This window comes from Cornus florida, unplaced genomic scaffold, assembly GCF_030987335.1.
Source record: "Cornus florida cultivar Cherokee Brave unplaced genomic scaffold, ASM3098733v1 CherokeeBrave_3.0.0_Hap2_Chr07, whole genome shotgun sequence".
Taxonomy (NCBI): Eukaryota; Viridiplantae; Streptophyta; class Magnoliopsida; order Cornales; family Cornaceae; genus Cornus; species Cornus florida.
The window spans coordinates 70,569,071-70,594,012 of record NW_026775577.1 but is presented as its reverse complement, the minus strand read 5'-3'; the positions used below and the strand labels follow the sequence as shown (position 1 = coordinate 70,594,012).

At 37.8% G+C, this 24,942-nt stretch overlaps 1 protein-coding gene across 1 annotated transcript; it reads right to left on the bottom strand.

Annotated features, from left to right (window-relative positions):
* Positions 1-1,889: 1,889 nt before the first annotated feature.
* Positions 1,890-21,372, bottom strand: LOC132267292 (ubiquitin carboxyl-terminal hydrolase 27). The gene is made up of 10 exons (XM_059768427.1): positions 20,710-21,372; positions 20,463-20,589; positions 8,354-8,454; positions 8,042-8,275; positions 7,172-7,240; positions 6,913-7,041; positions 6,497-6,634; positions 5,916-5,978; positions 5,243-5,599; positions 1,890-2,550 (listed from the first exon to the last, which is right to left on the bottom strand). The coding sequence occupies exons 1-10, from the start codon at positions 21,004-21,006 to the stop codon at positions 2,275-2,277; spliced, it is 1,791 nt and encodes a 596-aa protein (XP_059624410.1). The 5' UTR covers positions 21,007-21,372; the 3' UTR covers positions 1,890-2,274.
* Positions 21,373-24,942: the final 3,570 nt, after the last annotated feature.

The following is a 24,942-nucleotide window of genomic DNA, read 5'->3' as shown; positions in this document are numbered from 1 at the left end:
TCCATTTATAAAGTCGTCTTCAGCCTATTTCTTGTTGAACACATATTCCCACACCTTGTCTAACAAGAAGTTACCAAATAGGAAACTATATCGGCCCATAGCAAGCACGTTGAACCCAACCTTACTCAGAAGGAGCAAGGCCCGATAGGTATGTTAATGGATCGGATCAATCAAATCCAACCTAACGGGTTATCGAATTGAATATTTCAATCCATCTCCTATTTAGCTCGAAATTTGGATCAGATTGGATTCGGATTACAATCATATTGGCTGAGGTTAGATGGAATGGTGAAGAAGAATAATTAAAATATATGATATTGCATAATATAACTATGCAACCAAATGAATATAATGGTAAATAATTAATATATATATATATATATATATATATATATATATATATATATAAATTTAATAGTAGATAACTAATATATATAACATTTATATACAGTATATTGTAATGTAGTAATATATATATATATATGTGTGTGTGTGTGTGTGTGTGTGTGTGTGTGTATAATTTTAATCGGATCAGATCATTATCGGACGAGATTACATATAATCCATATCCGATTTGTTAAGGTAAGAGATTATCAGATTCGAATTATTATTGGATTTTTTTTTTTTTTTCCAATCCATATCTGGATAATCGAACCAAATTCATTGACAGGTCTAAGCAAGGGTGTAGTAATTTAACCCCAAGGGGTTAGCTTAGTGGTAAAATTACCTGGGTTTGGGTGCTTACTAGCACCAAGGTCTGGAATAAGGGTACCATACCTATGAGGGAGCCGATACGTTTACTATAATAAGGTGTTGTGTGAATTTATTTATTATTATTATTATTTTATTTTTTATTTTTTTAAATCAGCGTTACTATAATAAGTCAACATTTGATTATAATCTTATTTGCTACTTTTTCATCGAAAGGTCAGTGCTCATGTTTGTATCCATTTTAATTATATTCATGAAACATATCATCTAATCGTGGCCTTTCTTGTAAAATTATGGCTTCAATTCAATCACTTATAGCATCTTCGTGTATCACAGGTATTTTTAAAATTTAAAATTTTTCTTCAAGCTATATCTATAGAATCGTAAAGCTATACTAGAAAGTAGAACCATACCCTATCTAATTGAATAAACTTGTACTCATTTTTTCAAGTATTTTGGCTTTAATATTTCGCGATAATCTTAGGCTTTCTTGGATAAAGTGGTGGGAGAAGTTATATATCAGATGGGAAAATGAGGATGAACAGGAAAGATTAATGGCTTTAACAGCATTCACATGTTGGTACATATTTAAAGGAAGGAATGATTTACATATTTCTATAATAAAGAGTTGGATCCTTGTGCTGTTGTCGAAAAACAGTACTATCACTGTTGTGGATTTTGTGAAGCAAGTATGGAGCATGATAAATACTGCCCGTGTTCGCAGCTCCAACTACAGCGAGGACTCAACAGAAGATGAGAATCATGTTGAGAATCAGATAGAGAGAACAGGTGGACTTCTATTGCTCGTTTTATAAGCAAAATTGGAGATGCAGGGTGTAACGTTGTAGACATGGAACATTCAGGTAAATTTTTAAGAGCAGCCGCCGCCAGGAACATGTGAGCAGTAATAAAAAGGAAATCAAACAACACTAAAACGCAGATAATAGCACTAGGTCTAAAGTTCAAGTCCTCTTAAGCGCAAACAATTCCTTATGAGCCACATCCCATAGTGAAAGTCCGAACTTTATCTGACTCGTGTGGAGGGATGCTTTGCACGGTGTCCTGGGGATTTAGTCTGGACAAAGCCCCAGGCCCCCAGATACCCCTGTTACCTAAAAACAAAAAACACCCGAAAAGGGTAACAAACACACAAATAGCATTGCTGTACGAAAGATCTCTAGAACAAAGACAGAGCTTCAAAAGGCCCCTTTAATCCTCCATGCAAAAAAATATTCCAAATTCTCCAATCAATTTGTTGTCAAGAGTGTCCTATATTCAAGTCTCACGAGATCCGTTTTTAATTTACAACAGACAGCTTTGATGCACAATGTAATTTTCGTCGTCTGTTAATTTAAGCTAAAAAATTGCTTACTATGTTTCCATATTTTCAGGCCCCCTCAAACCACCAAATGCCTTCCCGGTATTTCCCCTGGTTACATACAGCCGCCTTAAGATCAGCAGTCAAGAAGTCAGCAAATAGCTTAACTGCAGCAGCAGCAGCAGCTTCTGAACGCTTTATGAATTCTGAATGTCAAAAATCTCCAACTATAGTAGGTACGATTCTCAGCATTCTACAATTTTCTCATAGAAGAGCAAGCTAGCCTCTGCAGAAAGAACATCTCTCTCTGAAACACGAAAAACTTCAGAATCTGAAATACTGAACCAAGATACAGGGTCATGCTTCAACTGTCCATTAGGGTCTTCGTCGCCTGACTTGGCTCTCGCTCTTCTATAAACTATGTAATGACCACTTCCAGCTTTTCCAAAGTGCTCCACAACAGAAACGAGGCGGTACAAATGAAAATCTGCAGGTACTAAATGACATGTCCCACCGCCCAGCTGACAAGGAGATATACAAGAATCATGCAGTTCAACCTCAGTCAGTAAATGTCATTCAAAATAAATAAATAAATAAAAACCTCACAAACTAACACGCATAAATGATTACGATTACAGCTGTCCACAACTTTAGAGTATGAAGCATATCCAAAGCACAGTGACAGCTCGAAGACATAATATGTAGTTAGCTTGAGTTTTATACCATTAGAAAATCATCTCACTTACAATAAGGAATACATATACACACAGTGGTGGTTGCAGATCACAAGATTAAATGAGAATTCATGGAGCCACTGTGGTACTCATATATCCAGTCATCGCATCTCCTATCCAATATACATACATATATATACATGCATATTATATAGATGTATGACTGCTTCAGTAAAATGCTTTTATGTTTTGGTCTAAGTTTATGAAGAAACTGAAAATGTGTCAAATTACAAATTTTTTATAAAAGCATGAGGCGAACATTGGAGGAACTTCAGGAGGAGCCATTTGCCAGGAGAACAACAGATAGATGATAGGATTCTGATGCTAAGCATTTCTAACCCATAAATCTGATCACAAGAGTTCCATCTGTGTAGATTATTTTATGTTGAACATTGTTACGACAAATGCATCGAACCAAGAACAAAACAAGAATCACGACAGAAAAATAAACACGCCACACACAACAGGAGATTCCAAATTTTAGCCCCCAAACCCTAGCTCTCTCTCTCTCTCTCACTCTCTTTCCTACAATTTTCAATGTTCTCTCGTTACCCACTCCAAACCCTAAATGCCCTTATATACTAGGCTATAAGAGAGCCCTAAACAGGGTCCAAGACTCGCGCGCAAAAAACAGATCATAAACATTAATGAATCATGGATCAGAAGAGCAAAAACGTGAAAGAACATTAATGAAAGCAAAAACTTGATAGCCCAACAAAATAATCATCCATCCCAACATTCAATTCACATTTACTGTCGTGATAAAACAGTATAGGAATATAGGTTCAAAATAATTATTTGTTATGAATTTTAATAGGACACTGTGTACAGCCATTCAATTTTTATTTGAGAACCATTAAATCCAATCAAGATCACTTTTCTTTTGCTTTTTTTTATTTTATTTATTTATTATCCTTTCCTTTCCTCTTTCTCTCTACAACGTCTCTTTGCCTTTCTCTCTTTCTCGCACCTCTCTTCTTTTCAAAAAATAATTCACTTTTATTTTCCTTCCCAACAAACTCTCTCTTTGTATATTTATATTTATCTCCACATAATAGTATAGTTTTGAACTTGGAAACATACAATTTGCGAAAAACCAAGACCTTTTGCTTGTGGGTATGGGATGGGATTCATGATGACAGAGGTTTGAATTATGGTAAAAGGTTGAATGGCCTACCACCTGTTATGCACAACAGGCTGGTTTGATGGACAAAAATGACTAGTATGAATGAATGGCCGAGTCCTACTACCTGAACAGTGTACCACCTGTTTTATTTCTTTTTTCTATTTTTTTCTCACGTAAAAACTTCTATGAATGTTGAAATAAATGATTTTACTGGGCCATCAATCAAGCTCACTCCCAGCATAAGATCTTTTTCAGATTAATTAGATAAGAAGAGCGAAGAGATGGTGGAGCAACTAGCAGGTCGTAAAGAAGACAGTTCCATATCATTTATAGTATAGGGTTTAGAATGTTGAACACCATAATATTTTTGTTATCTATGTAATAAATTTATTCTGGATGTTATTCCCTGTCTAATTTTTAAGATATTTATTAGAAATAGGAATTGATGATTCTTAGTTTATAATTATTGGCTAGATTATATCCGTTAATTTCAAGGTGATATAAGTTGAAACATCTAGACAAGATATTGAAATATTATTCACTAAAATATCATAAAGTTTATGTTTATTTTTTAGTGAAATGCAAAAATTGCATGTCCTGCTGTTATGAACTCAGCTTCTAAAATAATTTGAAGGGACTTAATGATATTGGAAAATTATGAGGCATATATAGTTAGAAGATATCAGAAGAAACTGAAGGACTTCTTTATTGTGCTGTGAAAAAAATCGAAGATAAAAATTTTTAGATTTGAAAATCTAATATCCAAAAATATGAACCCCAATACAAGATCAGAGGTTAAAAAAATAAAAAATAAAAATAAAAATAAAAAACTGCAATAACTGGACCAGTAATTTAATTCCATTAGCACCCTCATAGCAAACAGGAGACATTGGAAATTCTAATAATTTATGAAACAACTTGTTTTGTATAGTTAAATATTTTTCTTAATATTATGAATATTTTAGCTTCTACGGAATTTGATTTCATAAATTTTAAGTGTATGAACTATAAATTGTGAATTTCTGAATTCTAAAAGGTCAAAAAAGGGCACTCAAGCAACCCTGTGGTAGATTAAAGTTAAGTGGGCTTGATCCTTTGGTAAATATATTTAAATAATTTGTATTTGTACTTAATGACCTCTAAACTTTTGAATGGTTTGAATTTTGAAGTTTGTGGGGCAAACACAGTTTTAAGTTGTCCTTCTACCTTGCACAATCTTTACATTAGTGATATTTCTGATTCTTGTCAAAAAAGAAGGGGGAAAAAAAAAAAAAAGAACTGAATTTGGAAATATGTGAAGAGATGGATGCATATCCAACCAAATAATTTCATACAAGCAAGTACTCCACCAACCTTGTCCTCAGATTGCACATCCATATGATTAAGAGTGGGGTTTGAGCAGCCTTCAGTCTGGAACAATTTTGATTCTTCTTGAGACGATTGCGGGCAGGTGTTACCCAAGGGGTTCGCTATGCGTCTCCATTCCTCTACATCTGTTGCTCCCAAAGAGATGTTTTGACCCTTTTGCTCATAAATGCAATTCAGCATACTTGTGTCAGATTGCATATTAAAACGGTTGGTGTACGGAAAATATTGTTGATATCGCTGCTTCATTTGTCCTCTTTGAAAATTGTTCTCCCAGTTCTTTATTCCCACCCCACCGTTCATGAATGGGGTCAGGTCCAAAATCAAAGGAAAGGATATATGGCCCTTTAATCAGCCAAAATAGCAGTTAGCAACAGCATTGACTAAAACATCATTGCAAAAACTTTCAGAAATCAAATTTACACAGATTGTTGCACCTCATCCTGAACACATTTTCAGAAAAAAAAAAAAGGCGACAGATTCCAATATGTAGAGACAGTGGACACACAACAACATAAATTCTGAAGAATTAAATTTTTTTACACAGTTCCCTTTCCTGGGCAGACCAACATGAAGTTGTATGGGAAATCAAATATTTTAATATTTATTAATCTAACAATATGGCTTATCACAATCAATACACAAAAAAGAAAAAATGTACCTGAAGTTTGACTAGTTCTCCAAATCCATCCATTGAAGCACGTTGTAGATGAATGCATAGAACCTGCAAGCAAACAAAGAGACAGATGGGTGTGCTTGGAGATTAAACAACACTTTACATGCTGTTAGACTAAGAAAGTGCACATATTTGAGTTAAGAACAAACAGCAAAGTGCCCAATACTATAAAAGAAAACACAGATGGCACTTAAGAATGTTTGTTTCAAGAAGTATACCACCTAGATTGCAAACAGGGGTGGAATGCAGGCACCAGACAAGTGTGCTTGTTCCCAACAGTGTTACACAGAGATAGCTTGACCGGAAAAGGCCTCAGAAGCCAGAAAGAATTACAAAATTCAAATCCACGTCAGTAGACAGACACCTCTATAAATTTTGAGGACAGGATTTCATATTTGCATCTGAGAGAACTCAATTCTTGACTGTGCTCTTTAACTTTTCCATACCTAATACACCCTATTGGCATAACATATCCAGCCTACATATCACGTATGACTGCAGGGTCTGGGTGACCCCTAAAAAGTACCTTAGGTGTCATCATACAATAAAACATTCGGAGTTGATACCTTTGGAGAATGCGCAATGCTTAGTTGCTTCAAAACATGTGAAAAACTATTTGACCAAGGTAGTGCTTCAAGACCAAATAAATGTTTACAGGCACAAGGATCTTCCTTGCTACAGCACCTTAGTTTCTCAATATCTGTCTGACAGAAAGGGGCAAAAAGAAAACATAAAAACAATATAAAGCTCATGAAAGTAGTTAGAATTAAAAAATAAAAAACTCAAAAGGATGATACTTGGTGAAATCAGAGTAAGGATATAGATAGTGTGTGTGTGTGTGTGTGTGTGTGTGCAAGGATCAGAAGGATGAAAAACATTAAAATATGTGTCAAACACGAGACATTTGTGCTCTTCAATTGATCTGGTGAGTAGGCTAAATTAAGAGAGGCGTAAAAATGGCTTTTTATAATAGAACTTATACCTCATTTATGTCTCTTAAAGATAAATATTTTATTGCAGCAATATGCCAACAACGGCTGCAGCGATAATGCTCAACTTTTTCCGCAACTATGAACTGCTTTAGGCAATACTCCAAGGTGCACGCAGCCATCTAGGATTATTTGAAGAAATAGAAGACAAAAAAAAAAAAAAAAAAAGCACTTTTGCCATCAGAGTATTAACACGAACTAGCCAAATAAATTATTTAAACCTACAAAAATGACAATTTTATTTAAACATACCATGGAAGCACCATTACTGAGAGCTGGTGAAAGAAGCAAGCTATGAAAAAATTCAAAATCGGAGGAAATCTGCAATTGAACAAAAGATACGTGAATCAAATAACACCATCTTATAACAATAATCATGAGCTAGGAGAAGAAGAACGCGACAAGATGCAAATGAAAAAAAATAAAATAAAATAATCCATCACTATACAATTCCCAATTTCCCACAAAGGCAACCTGTTATATAATTGAATAGCACAGAATATTACATTCCCAAAAAGGTTTATATAAATTAAATGTGATAAATCAAATTGAAGGGTTTACTTCTGTGTTCTTTCATAGTAAATTTGATCAAAATGAAATTATTTCATCATACTTCTAGATAACAGAATTCTGGTGAATGTACACTTCATGTAGCATGGATTTGTTTGCATATGCTTAAATGTAAAAGAAGAAGAAGAAGAAAAAGAAGAAGATAAGAGAAATTCAGATAAGCAAGAAATTCTCTTATAAGAAAAATTCAACCTGATATGAACAGCTTTGACATGTTAAGGTGCTGCAAAGAATCCCCCCAAAGGGCCCGAGGAAACGTTTTTTCCTTCTTTCCAAAAGGCAACCTATCGTATGATTGTATAGAATAGGATATTACATTCCCAAACAGGTTTAGTGTAAATCAAATGTGACAAATCAAATTGAAGGATTTACTTCTGTGTTCTTTTCCAAGTAACACTGATCAGATTGAAATTATTTTATCATGCTTCTAGATAACAGAATAATGTAGCATGGATTTGTTTGTAGATGCTTAAAGGAAAAAAAAAAAAAAAAAAAAACAAGATAAATAGGAATTTGGATAAGCAAGAACTGCTCTTATGAAATAAATTCAACCTGATATGAACAGCTTTGACATGTTAAGGTGCTGCAAATAATCCCGTCAAAGGGTCCGAGAAAATGTTGTTTCCATCTTTTATGCTCACTTTGATCCAATCCCCTCTCGAGAGTAAATATCCTACGACTAGAGAAGGCAGTCACATCTGCTAGAGAACAGTGATTTGGAACATAGCATTCAAAAAATTCCTCTCTTAAAGAGGACAAAAGATGAAGGAATGCTTCTTCTGCATCCTACAAGCAGCCACAATAAATCAAGCAGCATATCATAATTTTGAAAATTTTCAAAAGTTCAATCACAAAGATTTCTACCTGTTGGCTTGTCAGATTGAAATTAGATAGATAATGATCCATCGCAAGCATCACTTTCCTTGGACTCAAAACCATTCTTCCATGCTGAACACCACATAATTCTGCAGAATACATTGTTCGCCATAAGTTGACAATGAAAAATAGTTTTTTTTCATAATCGCCTCAAAATAACAAAAAAATTATAATGTATAACGTATCAAATCTCTACTGCCAAATGCCTCTCTATAGAAGCAGGGTCTCATCCAAAATTGACAATCCAATACATACAATAAGTAAATAAAAAATGTAACAGAAAATTTCTTTCTAGTATCAGAAGAAACTAAGATGTATTGTGATCACCAACTAATGGGTAGATAAGTGGTAGAAAAGTGAAGGAGTAGCATAATGAAACAATTCAAAACAATGTCTTAAATATACCTATTCAATAACAATAAGATTTCTTAGCCAAAACATGAATATAAATAAGTTGGCAACTGGAATGTTTTTGTGAGAACAAAAATTCTTATTCCAACATTAGTTTCTCTTGTTTCAAACATCATATGAACGGGTCAAACATTTAAGTCATAAAAGACAATTGCAGAGATTAACAAAGAGAACTACGCCATTTTGGTTCAGTTTCTGAAAACAGTTCTCAAGAACTCATAAAACAGATTCCAGTTTTCAGAGAACAATAAAAGGATGGTCTCTGAAAACAAACCTTTCAGAACTGTCAACCAAACAACATTTTGTATTGTTTTCTAAAACTGTTCTCAGACAACTGAACCAAATAAGGTTCATCTTCAGCGTTTCATAACAGCTATCAAAACATTCACAATAATATCAGATATTTAGAATTCAATTTAAGCTGTTGCCAGCCAAAAACAACCTAGTAGTGCTTTATGTGAGCATCTTGACCATCTTATATCTCTTGTATATTTTTACTCAATTTATTAGTTGACTTAAATACAATAAAATGTAAAAGGGACTTAAATCATCAAGTTGGTTTGCAATTTCTGTCTCAATGTGTTGCCTAGAAATTTTTTAACTACACAACCAATTAGATAGGTGAAAGTACTGAAATTCAATTATGTTCCAATAGTCAAAATATGTATTTTTTTTTTTGGTAAGTCAATATGATGAACTAGGGTACAGTATTTTTTTTTTTTTAATAAGTCGAACTAGGCTATAAAATTTGAAATGTCTTGGTTGGATGCATAAAAATATTGGAAAATTTTGACTGAACTTCACTATAGTTAAGTGAAAATACAGCAGTGACTCCTATATATATATATATATATATTTTTTTTTTTTTTCAGGTAAATATAGCAATGACTCACTGACTCCTATATTTTCGTAAGTTACAATGCGCTCCACTGAGGTTTACATTTTGATAACGGATTCCCCTTGTTAAAGGTCAACATAAAATCTTGCCATATCAGGAAATGAAAATTTCAGAATATTTTAACCAAAAAAAAAAATTTCATAATACCAATTTTACCATTCACATGGGTGTAATGACACTATAATCCATACTCAATGTAAATGACCCCCTCATCATGGCATACACAAAATGACAGATCTGTCAACTTATCGTTATACAAGAAAAAATAAATAAACTTATCATTATATACATTTTTTTATAAGTTATCGTTATACACTTCTTTTTTTCTTTTTTTTTTTTTTATAAGTAAGAATTTTATAAAAAGCGCTCAAAGGGGAGCGAAACCCATGGAAACAAGATGATAAAAAAAGACCTCAAAATGCCTCAAGCCTTCAAAGAGACCAAAAAAATAACAATCTCCTCAACAAAACGATAATCTCTCCCTGAGACCCAACAAAAGAGAGTAGAGATAATAGAGAACTTAAGCCTAGAAATGGGTTTCTCCATGCCATCGAAGTATCTCCGATTCCTCTCGAGCCAAATGCACTACCAAACACAGAGAGGGGTAGCCCTCCAAGCATCCCGGATGAGCACCCCAACAGAGAAACCTCTCCAAGCCTCAATCAACCCTCTAGAGGAACAGGGCATAACCCATGGGACCCCAAATAACCCAATCATCATATCCCAACAATCTCTGGCCATACTACAATGCAACAGAAGGTGATCCACTGTCTCCTCATCGCGACAACACACATAACAGCGATTGATAACCACCTGCATTCTCCTCCTCAAATTATCCTGGGTTAAAATCCTACCCAAGACAAACGTCCAAGCGAAAAAGGCCACCTTAAGGGGAGCCTTGGAACGCTAAATAGCCTTCCAAGGGAAAGTGCCACCCTTCCCATCAGAAAGGCACCTGAAAAAGGATCTCACCTCGAATCGACCCTGAGAGCGTGGACTCCAAAGCCAACAATCAGCCTCCTCATGAGAGATCACCTGACGATACAGTAACTCCAAAAAACGAGTGACCTCCTCAATTTCCCAATCCTGAAAACGCCTCCTAAACATAACGTCCCAAGTTAGTCTTCCGTTATCAAGGTGATAACAGTCAACCACCAAGGCCTGCCTGTCAGAAGCAATCCTATAAAGCCGAGGGAAAGAAAGAGCAAGGGGAAGTTCCCCACACCAAAGGTCCTCCCAAAATCTAATCCTCCTACCATCCCTGATCCTAAAGCAAACATGATTACGAAAAACATCCCATCCCTTTCGAATGCAACTCCAAACCCCCACACCCATAGGACCACGCACCCCAAGAGAACACCACCCACCACTGATTTCCCCAAACTTGCTGGCAATAACTTTCCTCCAAAGCCAAAGCCAAAGCCTCTCAACCCCAAATCTCCAAAGCCATTTCCCAAGAAGAGCCCTATTGAAAGGCAACAACCTTCTAATCCCTAAACCTCCACTCCGAAGAGGACGGCACACTTGCTCCCATCAAACTAGATGATATTTGAACTCCTCTTCTCTCCCTCCCCAAAGAAAATTCCGCTGCAAACTCTCAATTCTCTCCGCCACCGAAGAAGGAATCTGAAAAAGGGAGATAAAATAGGTGGGTAGGCAAGAGAGAGTGCTCTTGATCAGAGTGACCCGCCCCCCCTTTGGAAAGGTACTGCTTCTTCCAACCTGCCAGCCTCTTCTCGAATCTATCCACCACCGGATCCCAACTCCCCACACATCTCGAAGGAGCACCCAAAGGCAAACCTAAATAAGAAATAGGAAGCGAGGTAATGCCACATCCGAGAATCTGAGCAAACATCTCAATATCAGGAACATCCCCAACCGGCACTAAAACACTCTTTCCAACATTCACTTTAAGCCCAGAGACAACTTGGAACCAAATCAAAACGCATCTCAAATGTCTCAGCTGGGACGCATCAACATCACAAAGAACCAAGGTATCATCTGCAAACATCAAGTGAGAAATCTCCAACTGACTAGCAACACCTCTACCCACCCGAAAGCCTCTCAACAATCCCAGATCAACAGCCTTTTTCAACAACCTACTAAGAGCCTCCATCACAAAAAGAAAAAGGAAAGGAGAAAGCGGATCCTCCTGTCTCAAGCCCCTCGAACTAGAGAAAAACCCCATCGGAGCTCCATTCACAAGGACAGAAAAGCGCGCACTAGATATACAAAAAAGAATCCATCTCCTCCATCGCTCCCCGAACCCCATCCTCTCCATCAAGTAGATGAGGAAACTTCAACTCACATGGTCGTAAGCCTTCTCAATGTCCAACTTACACAAAACACCCGGAACCCCACTACTCAACCTGGAGTCCACACATTAACTAGCAATAAGAACAGAATCCAAAATCTGACGACCTCCCACAAAAGCATTCTGAGAATCAGAGATGATGCCATCCAGAACCTTCCTCAGCCTACAGGCTAAGACTTTGGCAAGCAACTTGTAAAAACAACCCACCAAACTAATAGGACGAAAATCCCTAACATCCAGCACTCCTCCCTTTTTCGGAATAAGGGCAATGAAAGTGGCATTCAAGCTCTTTTCAAAAGAGCCATGAGCATGGAAAGCATGAAAAGAGCCCATCACATCGTCTCGGACCACTTCCCAACACTCCAAAAGAAAACGCAAAGAAAAGCCATCTGGACCAGGGGCTTTATCCCCGTTACAGCTCTTCAAAGCAGACAAAACTTCCTCTTCAGAGAAAGGTACCTCCAGAAAAGAACATTCCTCACCCGAAATAAAGTCAAAAATGAAGCCCAGCCAGTAAAGGTCTCCACCCAACTGGTTCAGAGAACAAAACTGAAAAGTAATCAGCAAAACCCTTAAAAATCTCTTCTTCCTTGCAAAACATCTCCCCATCCACCCGAATCCTCCCAATATGATTGCCTCTTTTGTGAGCATTGGCAAGTCTATGAAAAAATTTCGTGTTGTTGTCACCTTCCTTGAGCCACAAAGCTCTAGACTTTTGCCTCCAAGAAATTTCCTCCATGACCGCAATCTCAGCAAACTCCGCCTGACACTCCATCCTCCTAAGCTTCAAGGAATCTGTCAAAGATCCTTGACCCTCCAATCTATCAATGTCTGCAAGCTCAAAGAAAACCCGATTCTTCCTCCACGCAAGATTACCGAAAACCTCTTTGTTCCAGACTTTGAGGTCAATCTTCAAAAGCCGCAACTTACCTGCAAGGGAATGACTAGGGGTGCCAGCAACATCATACCCCACCCACCAAGATCGGACACAATCTAGAAAACCCTCAGCCCGAAGCCACATATTCTCAAACCTGAAAGGGGATCTTCTACTGCGCAGCCCACCACAGTCCAACATCAAAGGAACATGGTCAGATAAAGGACAAGCTAAAGTGGTCTGGATAACATCCGAAAAGTGCTCCTCCCAATCACTCGACACCAGGAATCTGTCAAGTCTAGATAAGATAGGAGGAGAACGACCACTAGACCAAGTGAAGGGCCCACCCACCAAAGGCAGATCAATCAAACCAAAAACATCAATGAACTCCGGAAAAGACTCCATCTTGACCGTCCACCTACCACCTGACGATCTCTCAAACGGGGAACAAACAACATTGAAATCCCCACCAATACACCAAGGCAAAGACCATCTCCTATGAACCTCTCCCAACTCCGCCCAAAGCAAATGACGCACACTATCCTCAGTAGGGCCATAAATACCAAAGAAAGCCCAACGAAAATCATCCTCCAACACAGAGAATATGCAGGAAGCATAGAAAAGCCCAACCTGAGATTCCATCATAGAGATCCACCGGTTATCCCACATCACAAGAACACCACCCGCAGATCCAATAGCATCCAGAGCAAACCACTCCACAAATCTAACAAATCTACCTCCCCATAAACTACGCACCAACAAATCCGTCATCGTCTCAATCTTTGTTTCTTGCAAACACGCTACATGCCCACCCCCTTTACGAATCACCGCCTTCACCACTTTTCTTTTAGCCGGGTCATTAAGATCCCGGATATTCCATGAAAGGATTTGTAGCTTCATAAGGAAACAACAGATCGGATAGACACATCCCTCCCTCCGCAACCCTTTTCCCTAGACCCCTTGTTCCTTATTTCATAAGTGACAAGTGCCGTTGGGCTCAACACTCCCCTCTCCTCCACCTCCAACTCCCCCGGCAGGTTCCCCCTACTCTCCCTACCACCCATTCTGTCCAAATTCTGAGAAGACAGAACCTCCAAAAACATATTTGTCGCCTCCTCCATTCGACCTTCAAAAGAAACTCCCAACAAAGAGCCAATCTCAATTCCTTTCTCCCTCACCCAATTCTCCTCCATAACAGCTCTTCCTGAATCAAAACCAACCCCATCCTCAAAGACCTCATCCGGATGAACAACCGCCAAAGGAGCAAAGAAATCAAAATTCGTCTCATTGCCATTCCACTGACCTGACCCCAAATCCTCAAAAAAAGCAGAGTATAACCCACCATCCCCATCCTCAAAGACTGACGAGGGAGGGGAGTGACCAGCCAGCAGGGTCCCATTTTCCTCAACAGCCAAAGACCCACTCATCCCACACTAAAAACCCTTTAAAGCTAAATGAGTCCGCAACTCACTCAACAACACAGTCACCGAAGCATCATCCAAACAAATTTTCAAATCACGTCCCAAGCACACTGTGACACTCATTCTTCTGAATCACAGACCGAGATGGACCCAATCCATCAACCTGGAAAACCCCAACACCATCCTTTCACCCGTTCACCAATCCATCCTTCAACTCAGAGGAAACACTCGACCCCCCTTGAGAAGGAGAAGAAGCAGAGGGAGAGAAGAAGCAAGAAGGTGGTGCCCCAGAAACGACAGTGGACTTACCCAAATCAAATTCCGACTGCACAGACGCCACCCATTTCTGCTTATCCTTTCATGTCCAATGCTTGCGGAGAGCAGGAAGAAGGATCTTTTTCTTAGGAAGACGTCTTCGTTGCACCCGATCCCTAGAACGCTTATCCTCCTTGACTATTCCAGAAAGATGCGAGTCTTTACCAACAGAAGAGGAAGTCAATGGCTCAAATCTATTCTTCAAAATAGGCCCAGAGCAAGAAGATCCACCAACCTGCCCAGTCCAATTAGGTACCAGGGGGAAGACCTTGCCCTAAAAACATACGGCTTTGAGCCCACCTCTGGTTCTAGCTGAACAATCAATAAGCGAATGGGCAACCGGTCCACCATCCAACCTCAAATCACAAACAGGCTTGCCAAGAACCGGATGCCTCTAAACAGGCCCACCAGAAGGAGTACAGCCCTCACAATCCACTAAAGCCCTAATCCCCGGCCCAACACCAGGCCATCGCGTATGGGGTTCGGATTCTTACCAACCCACTTAGCAAAATTTGAAAATTTCGTGGAAACAGCTGTATGCCACTGTGAACGGGCAACTCTTGGGACCCAACCACGTGGTTGGTCAGCAAATCTTCCCTTTCCACTCCCACGAGCTTGCTGCACGTGACCACCGCCACGACGAGACCCTTTCTGATCCCACTGCTGCAAAAATGGCCGCCGACCAGTCCTAGTGGAGCCACCAATCCACTGCATCTGCCGGAGACCATCAGGCCGACGACGGTTCAACCCAGAGGATAGCCCATCCCTACGTTTCTGAACAAAAAGCCTTCTGAAACATTCCTTATTACGGATCCACAGCGCATCTCTCCAATTCTTCCATCTCTGGAACTCTACCATCCCCTTTTTCCCCATGGATTCCCACCTCAACCATTCTTTTTCCTTAAGCAGATGCGAACCATCGCCTCCTTCCAAGCAATCCGTCGTCGGAACAAGCTCAGGGTGCTTCTCCTCCCAAACTACCACCTTATAACAGTACCGATCGTCATGAATGAACACAAAAGGTGGACAAACCTTTCCATCAGAAACTGTAATACGAACTCTTTCTGCATCAATGGCCTCATCAGCCTCCACCCAAATAAACCCGCCGCATAAATCACCAACTGTCACAAATAAAGAATGGCTCCACAGGTGAAGTGGAAGGTCATAAATCGTCACCTTCTTCAACCTCTTCTCTTTCAAGATCTCTGAACACCCCACCCTGAAGTTCCAAGCATCCACATGAAGAGTTGCCTTCCCCCAGTCACGTCGACCCTCTTTAAGAACACGAAATGCTTCGGCTGCTGAGGGAAATCGAAACAAAAGAAGCGAGTCAAGCAACGGCGAGACCGACACACCAGAGGAGATCTTCCAAGCTTTCAAAGCCTACGCCGCAATCTGTGTTTCATCGCCCACTTCCTTATCAAAATAACCCACCAAACATGACCTAAGGTCTTCTTTTCTCCTTCCAACCAAGTCGTCATCCAAATAAATCGATGGTCCCCTATACGGATTTGCAGATCTCGCAACACCACCTTGAAACAATCGAGGCAATCTTGCAACCTCCAAGAACGAGCGCTTGACAAAGATGAAACGAACACAAACAAAAACACTCCAGAAACAACAAATCACTCAAACAAAAGAAAAAAGAAGAAAAGTAATAGAGGATTTCACCGGAGACTATTTTATGGTCTCACTAACTCCTTGTGTCCTCTCTCTCTCTCTCTCTCTCTTTCTCTCCCTCCCTCCCTCCTAAAACAATCTGTAATAAACACTATCTGTTATAAACAAATCCACTTACAAAAACAAAGAAAATAGAATTATATCACAGACCAGTCCTCTATGTTACATGGACTTTTCAAAAGTAAGTAAAGTACTTGTGTGAGACACACATTGCTTGGACATGAATATGGGATATGTGTCTTTGACACTTTGGTTGGGCATGCACCTAAAAGCATGTCCAAAATTTTAATTTTATTATGTTATTGCTTCAAAATGAGTGAAATGCCAATATTGAACACTGTGTTACATAAATACAATATTTCACCTAAAAAATCAAATAAAAATATTAAATTATATAAATATTTAGCAGTGTCCATGTGTCTTTTGTCTTTTTGTTTGGTAGAGAACAGTGGCATCAGCCTTTTAAAGTATTTAAAAGGCATGACAAGAAGGATTCTAGAGCTCAAACATTTATTTGGCACATGCTAGACGATGGGGTCCACTTGGAGTCTTGCATAATTAGGGGGTTTAGTCAAATTGCATTAGTTTGGTAATTGCATTAATTATGGTGAATCTGCATCATTTTGGTAAATTGCATTATTAGGGAGTTTGGTCAAATTTCATTATTTTGGTAATTGCATTAATTATGGAAAATCTGCATTGTTTTGGTAAATTGCATAATTAGATTAAATTGCATCAATTAAGTTATTTGTTACTTTATTAAGTTAGAGTCAACTTTTGATTACCTTCATTGTAGGGTAATCCAAGGGTCATCTTTTATTATAAAAAGGATACTATGTAACTCTGCATAATCAGCGAATGATTGAATAAAATTATCCTTTGAGATTTCTTTGTTAGTGATTCACAAATTCTGAGGGCGTAAGGCCTTCTCTAGGTGTGATACCTAAGTCCTATTGGAGTGATTCCAATAGGCTTTTCTTTGTTAATTTCAATCCTTCTTTTCTACTAACAACCCCCGAATCTTAGCTTTGTTCCTGAATTTTCAGCCCATAACTCTTATTTACTTTCTTCTATTTGAGCCTGTCCTTTGTCCTACATCAGTTTTCGGTATCAAAGCCTAAGTAGACATTATGTTTACTCAATCGGCCAATGAAAGATTGGACAATAATCAAAAGATTGAGTTGCTGTTACAAATTTTGGAAAAGCTTAAAGGGCTGAATGCTCAATGCGATAGGATAGGGGCTCGAATTTCCCAGCCTTTTAACAAATCGGTAGCCCTTAAAGAAGAATATGCATTGGGCACTAATGATGGTAGAAACCACAAGCAACAACAGCCTTTACACTCTCTGCAAAGGTGTAATTTGAAGGTTGATCCACCACTCCATCCCATGTTGGAGTTTCCAAGAAATCCATTAGAGATGAATCATCATGAGCCACATGATGTTACAGGAGATATTACAAAGAAGTTACATGATGGAACTCACCGCACACAAACAACAACAATGCAGCCAAATGATGGATCAAAACCATCTTTATCTAACATGGCTGATCCTGAAGGAAAGAGTACGATGGCTAGCAAGGATTGTGAGAACCTGCTTGATGATGAGACATGCAACACTGATCATGTGAAAGAAGTTGGAGAGATTATTTCGTCCATCTCCGTTGTGACGCGCATCCTTGAAGACTCTAAAGTTGGTGGCAAAGATGGGCAGCAGACCTCTCATTTTGAGACGCAAGTTCATTGTGGAAATCAAGCTCGGAAGCCTACTATTGATGGCGGTGGCAGCCCAAATGTTGTCTCCACAGCCATGGTTAAGCGTCTCAAAATTTCCATCAAACCATATCCACAACCATTCAAAGCGTCTTGGATAGATAGTACTTCTATTCTGAATCTTCCTAAAGATGCGGCTATTGGAGTAGATACTTGGTGTATATTAGTGGGCACTGCAAAGAAATGGGAGCATGCTTGTGCCAAGAAGCAACAGAAGCTAGTTCAGATATCCACCAACTTGGTAGATGAGGTCTGGAAAAACCAACTGCGAGAAGAAACTAATCCTGTAAGTGATAAGCTAGAGGGGTCTCACGCATCAAAAGATCATTTTAAAGGGTTAAGTTTTCCTAATATTTCCTCAGTTGGTCCTAATGCAGCAATTATGCATTATAAACTAGAGGAGAAAATATGTTTAGGACTTGATCCAAATAGCATTTGTCTATTCGATTCTGGAACACAGTACCTAGATGGAACCAACTGGTTTGCTCTTTATGTTCTTGCTCGAATGCATTCGTGGAAGGATAGCCTTGAGTTTCGACATGGTACTGGCCATGGAGTTTGTATCAGGGGTGATGGGTCAGATGCTAATTTTGTTATGGGGTTGCCGAGAACTAGTCGAGGACATGATGCTATAACCATTGTTCTGGATCTTTTTTCGAAAAAGGCACATTTTCTTCTATGTTCTATGACCTACAATGCTGTCCACGATGCTAAACCTTTTTTTTAAGAAGTTATCTGACTTCATGGGTTGCACAACACTATTATTTCTGATCGAGCTTTGAAGTTTATGCATTGTTTTTTGGTGCAAATTATAGAAATTGCTGAATAAAAGGCTGAAATTTTTTTTACTCTTTTCATACTTATGAGCAATTTGATCACTTTAACTCGTCGGAGCCGAGTTTTTCCAAGCCGGAGAGAATTGGTAGAGAACAGTGGCATCAGCCTTTTAAAGTATTTAAAAGGCATGGCAAGAAGGATTCTAGAGCTCAAACCTTTATTTGGCACATGCTAGACGATGGGGTCCACTTGGAGTCTTACGTAATTAGGGGGTTTGGTTAAATTGCATTAGTTTGGTAATTGCATTAATTATGGTGAATCTGCATCATTTTGGTAAATTTCATTATTAGGGGGTTTGGTCAAATTTCATTATTTTGTTAATTGCATTAATTATGGAAAATCTGCATTGTTTTGGTAAATTGCATAATTAGATTAAATTGCATCAATTAAGTTCTTTGTTACTTTATTAAATTAGAGTCAACTTTTGATTAACTCCATTGTAGGGTAATCCAAGGGTCATCTTTTATTATAAAAATGATACTATGTAACTCTGCATACTCAGCGAATGATTGAATAAAATTATCCTTTGAGATTTCTTTGCGAGTGATTCACAAATTCTGAGGGTGTGAGGCCTTCTCTAGGTGTGATACCTAGGTTCTATTGAAGTGATTCCAATAGGCTTTTCTTTGTTAATTTCAATCCTTCTTTTCTACTAACAACCCCCAAATCTTAGCTTTGCTCCTGAATTTCCAGCCCATAACTCTTATTTACTTTCTTCTATTTGAGCCTCTCCTTTGTCCTACATCAATCAAATAAAAATATTAAATTATATAAATTTTTAGCAATGTCCATGTGTCTTTTGTCTTTTTGTTTGGGGATTTGACTCATCCGACCATGGATATATACTTGCACCCGACACACTTACCCGAGTCCACGTAACATAGCCAGTCCTACATGTATATACATTTACCAAAAATATATATATATAATGTCAACTTGATGATATGAGAAAATTACTGTCCAAAAGTTACTTCTTAAAAGAGTTTGCTTCAATAGATCCCGTGATTCCTTCTAAATCCCATTTATTGTCATAAGATACTTTGTGGCATCATTTTTAGTACCTTGATCGATTCCCTAACCTAGTTCAAAAAGAATGATGCAAGAACCAAAAATAAAATTTTACTGTTTTCAATAGGTTTCCTGCATATTAACTACTCAGGCCACTATCTCAATGTTTTTTATAGTTTAATGGGTTGTACTTCATGCCATAAAGGAAACCTCAAATAGTTTGAATAAATTTTGTTCACTAGGGTTTAGATTCAAATTTTGTCTCTTCTTTTTACTTTTTAATTATTCCACATAATTATTTCAAAAGGTATAACTAAAATTGCATTTTATTAACATAGAGGAGGTATTAGGACACACTGATTCTGTGGTTGCCAAATCATAAACCACGAACTCCATCCATAGTTTGTAAAAACCACTTCCTCAATCAATAATAATCACAGTTCGTGAAAACCACTTCCTCAATCAATAACAATCACAGCATTACGAAAAAACAGAACTCCATATGGTCAATTTATATTTACCAAGCATTAAAGTAAACTCATAATGTATCATATTAAGTTCACAATACCTTCCAATAAAGAAGCCAATGCAACCGTTAGTGACAATCTTTGAGCACATTCCTCCATTGACAAAGATCCATACTCATCTAAAATGTTTTGAAGTGAACTTCGGAAACATGAACAGCTAGCCAAAGCCTAAGGAGATAATTCATATACAAAATATGCAATAGAAAAAAAGACATCAACACTATAGTTTCTATAAATCATTACATAAACGAAGAAAAAACATCTAAATAAAACAAACCCAATTCATACCTGCAAAATTACATTCAGAAAACAATTGTTGCCGAGATTTTGCAATCCGGGCACTACCCAAAACTCCTCTGAATCACTCTCTGAATCACTTTCTCTCCCCAATGACCACAGTAAGCTATTGAAATTTCTTACTCTTTCATCTTTTATAGCAAATACCAGACCAGCAACACCCAAAACACCAGCCACTGATATCCTAAACCCAGAAGCTGAAACCCACTTCACATGTGACAAATTCGCAATCCCATGTTTGAATTTGTTAACTAGTGAACCACTATTCAAGTCCCCTTCAAATTTCATTGCACTGGAAAGAAAGGGTTTACTTCGAACACTCGATGTCTAACCTATTGTGAATCGCATATATGATCATATGACATCAGAGAGCACATAGACGTGAAGCTATGATCGTAGTAGTGTATCAGGTTCACAGATAGTACAACGATGTCATGATAGTTTAATGACGAAGTCAGGAAGTCATTGCAAAACCCTAAAAAGTTTGGAAAAAAAACAAAACACGGAACAAAATATCTATAGACATGAATATGAGTAGTCCAATCCAATGATGGACAAACGCGTCGTCATCCCCTCGGCTTGGGTGAGTTGGTAAAGATTTGACATTAGCTATTACTTGAATATGTTCGAACCTTTCTGGCCTCCGTTATCATCTCCGACTAATCGGTATATTTTTAGAGTGTTTTAGTTAAATAACCTTAAATTAAAATTACAAAGTTAACCTTGCTTGGAATTTGGGAGATTTAATTCAAAATTGAATTTTTTTTTTAGGGAGCTAAATAAGGGCTCCACTTTCTCTCTTCCTTAAATTAAAATTACAAAGTAATCCTCACACTACACAAAGGTTTATTTTTATATTTTTAGTTCCATAATCGTCATTTCCTTTAGGATTAGAATTATGGTGTCAAAAGGTAGAATTCTTCCGTTACCTCAAATCCTCTCTCCCTTTAATCCTCTCTCCCTCTGCAAAAATGAAAAATCTCACTAATGATGGAGTGTTTTAGTTAGGAGGAGTTATTGATAAGATAAGTTGTATTTAAGAAAACTAAAAAATCTATGAATCAGTGATTAACCATTCTAATTTCTTACTTTTGTTCTATTTTTTTTTTTTTCATTCGAATATAATTTTTTGATTTGATTTTGAAAATATTTTTTCTTCTTTATCAATCTATCAAGAATAAATTTTGTCCATGGGATGCCATGTTGAGAATAATTGACAAAATTGAGGAGGGGTTATTTTTAAATAAAAGGAGAAAAGTTTATTCCTATCTCATTATAGAAAAACATTTAATTGAATTGAAAATTAAAGGAAAGATTAATTTTACTCAAATAGAAACAATGTTGTATGGAAATAGTTTATTTGATTTTAGAAGAGAACGTATAGAAATTAAAAAAAAAAAAGGGAGCTGCGCTTCACGATAATACTCAAGTGCTCCACTTATACTCTCTCTCAAAATAAAATTACAAACAAACCCTTAACCAATACAAGGTGCTCATGTTGCTGCTAGAGCTATGCCTAACCAGCCATCAACTCATCATGAGACTCACAACGATAGTCAGAAAGGTCACGTCTCATATCCGCTATCTCAATGCATAAATGGTTATAATCTGCCCTAAATATGTAAAACGGCTCCTCGGGTTGCAACTCAGGCTTGTCCTGCTCCTCATCCATCACCTCCGGTCCAGAACCCCTTGCCCCTCTCGTAGTATGTGAGAACAACTCAAATTCCATTGGTCTACCCCAAACGGAATCTGATCCTCCACGACCTGCTCATCACTAGAAATCTTATAGCATTGGCTCTTTAGCAATCGAGTGACAAAGAATGGGAAATAAAGACTCCATGTTCGGGACTTGTCAGTTAGCTTCTTAATCAAACCACCATAGGACTTGTACAACTAACCCCAAATGATAGCAGGAACTGAAAACTACTTACTAGTGTTTACCGCGTATAGAGCATGCAAGAAATCACCCCGCCTCTAAGTCGTGTGCCCCAAAGGATGGATATTCTTTTGGAGCACAACGTCAAGAAACCATAAGTTGGGCGGAAGATATTTCTTAGCAGTGCAATTCTTGTGCTTATCGGCATAATGTCCGTTGCACATGTCCTCCACGATAACATCAACAGTGAGATTGTTCGGCAAATCTTCATAAAAAGGGTCATTGGTGCTGGGAAGAAATAACTCACCAGGATATGAATCAGTACACCCAAATACCTCCTCTATCGCATTAACATCAATGACAAAGTCATTCCAATCGATGTTAGTTGACAACACCCCACGTTGTTCCTTATCATACCTAAGATTCTGGTAGAAAAGGCGAACGACATGAAGGTAAGCTTTGGCAGTAATAGGGGTGCACAAGGTTCCAGTTCTCACGGTTTCGATCGGAACCGTTTATGATGGTTCCTCGAAAAAGGAACCGAAACTGGAACCGGAACCGTATAGTATGGAACCGAACCAGAACCGTTCACGACGGTTCCTTGAAAACGGAATCGAAACCGGAACCGATCCGTTTCTGCAGTTCGGTTTCGATTCAGTTTCATGAGAACCGTTATCTGTTTGGTTTTTTTCGTTTTTGCAGGGTTGTAAGTTGCAACACTGAATTGTTCCACAAATTTAACACTGAAATGTTGTAAGTTGTAACTCAGTAGTGTTCCATAACAGAATACAATATCAACATATAAATATAAATAAATACAAATACAGAAAATAAAACTGATATTTAACTACTTAAGTCTGATAGTCTTAATTATATAATATTACATCCCATACTGAAATCTGAATAACCTTTCAAAATAAAATAAAATATAATATAATACTGAATTACAGACATAAACTGAAAAAAAAAAAAAAAAAAAAAAAAAAGCAGCATTATCATGAGTATGCTCACTAGAGGAGTCACTTGACAGAGATACTGTTGACATTGCAGAAGGTAAAAATAAAGCAAAAGCTTGGTTAGAAATTTAGTTTCAAATAAAGATGCACTGTAAAATTGTAAATCTTTAAATTTAGTTTCAAGTAAATTTAGTTTGATGAATACTGATATTAGCTTGTAAATTTACAGTGTATTTGTAAATTTAGTTAACTTAGTAAATTTACACTGTAAAATTGCCAACAAGAAGGATTGGAAATCAGATGACTTCTACCATGCAGTATGCCATACGGTGGAGTCAGTGCTAGCTTTAACTAGATTTCTTTCACCTTCTAATACTTTTAATTTTCTTTGCAATTAAGAAAATAAATTAATACTGATACTAGCTTGTTTCTGTTGATGATTAATTTACTTTAGAAAAGGAATAGGAAAAGGAAAAAGAAAAAAATAAAGAAAAATTACCTTCACGGGCTTGACCGAGGAACATGATGAAGCTGGAGAAGCCGTGTCGGTGATTGAGATGGTGCGTGGGTGTAGATCGGAGAAGCTGTGTGACCTTGTCACTGTCTGAGAAGTTTGGAGGATTCACTTGACTCAGAAATCTGAGATGGGAGTGAGGATGAATGAATGATGAGAAATCTGAGATGGGAGTGACAGATCGATCAAGGACTTACCGAGTAATTTGAGATCGGAGATGATTAATGATGAAATCTAAGATGGTGAGGGCAATGAGGATTGAATCGACGAGGAAGCTTCAGATGAGACTTGAGAGGAGGCGAGGGCGATGAGGACTGAGGAGATGAGAGGATGCGACTCAAGCGAGGGCGATGAGAGGTCAGACTTCAGAGGAGGCGAGGGTTAGCTTAAGGTTAGTCACTTCGTCTGTTTAGATGAGAGATTGAAAGTAGGCGAGGACTGAGAGACTTCAGAGGAGGCGAGGGTTAGATGAGAGATTGAGATTTAGGGCAAAAAACTATAAAAATAAGTTTTTTTTTTTTTTTTTTTTTTTTTTTTTTTTTTTTTCACGTGTGTCCACTGTCCAGCGACTCAGCCCAATTTATCACTTTAGCTTTACTTCTTTTTTAGTATAAAATTAAATATATAATACATATAATATATATATATATATATATACGATTCCGGTTCTTACAGGTTCCCACATGCTAGAACTGAAACTGGAACCGTATGTCAACGGTTCCGAATTTAGGAACCGGGACAGGAACCGCAACCATGAGAACCGTGAAAAACGGTTCCGGTTCTCACGGTTCCGATTCCGGTTCCACGGTTCTGGTTCTTTTGTGTACCCTTAGGCAGCAACGAGTCTGAAGAGACTTGTCAATTGACACATTTGC

Excerpts from the sequence above, each read along its gene's own strand:
- LOC132267292 (XM_059768427.1), bottom strand. The coding sequence starts at position 21,006 with ATGAAATTTGAAGGGGACTTGAATAGTGGTTCACTAGTTAACAAATTC. Across the intron at positions 7,241-8,041 it reads GTCAAAGCTGTTCATATCAG|ATTTCCTCCGATTTTGAATT; the intron begins GTTGAATTTATT and ends GTTCAATTGCAG. Across the intron at positions 2,551-5,242 it reads ATGTGCAATCTGAGGACAAG|CTGGGCGGTGGGACATGTCA; the intron begins GTTGGTGGAGTA and ends TCTCCTTGTCAG.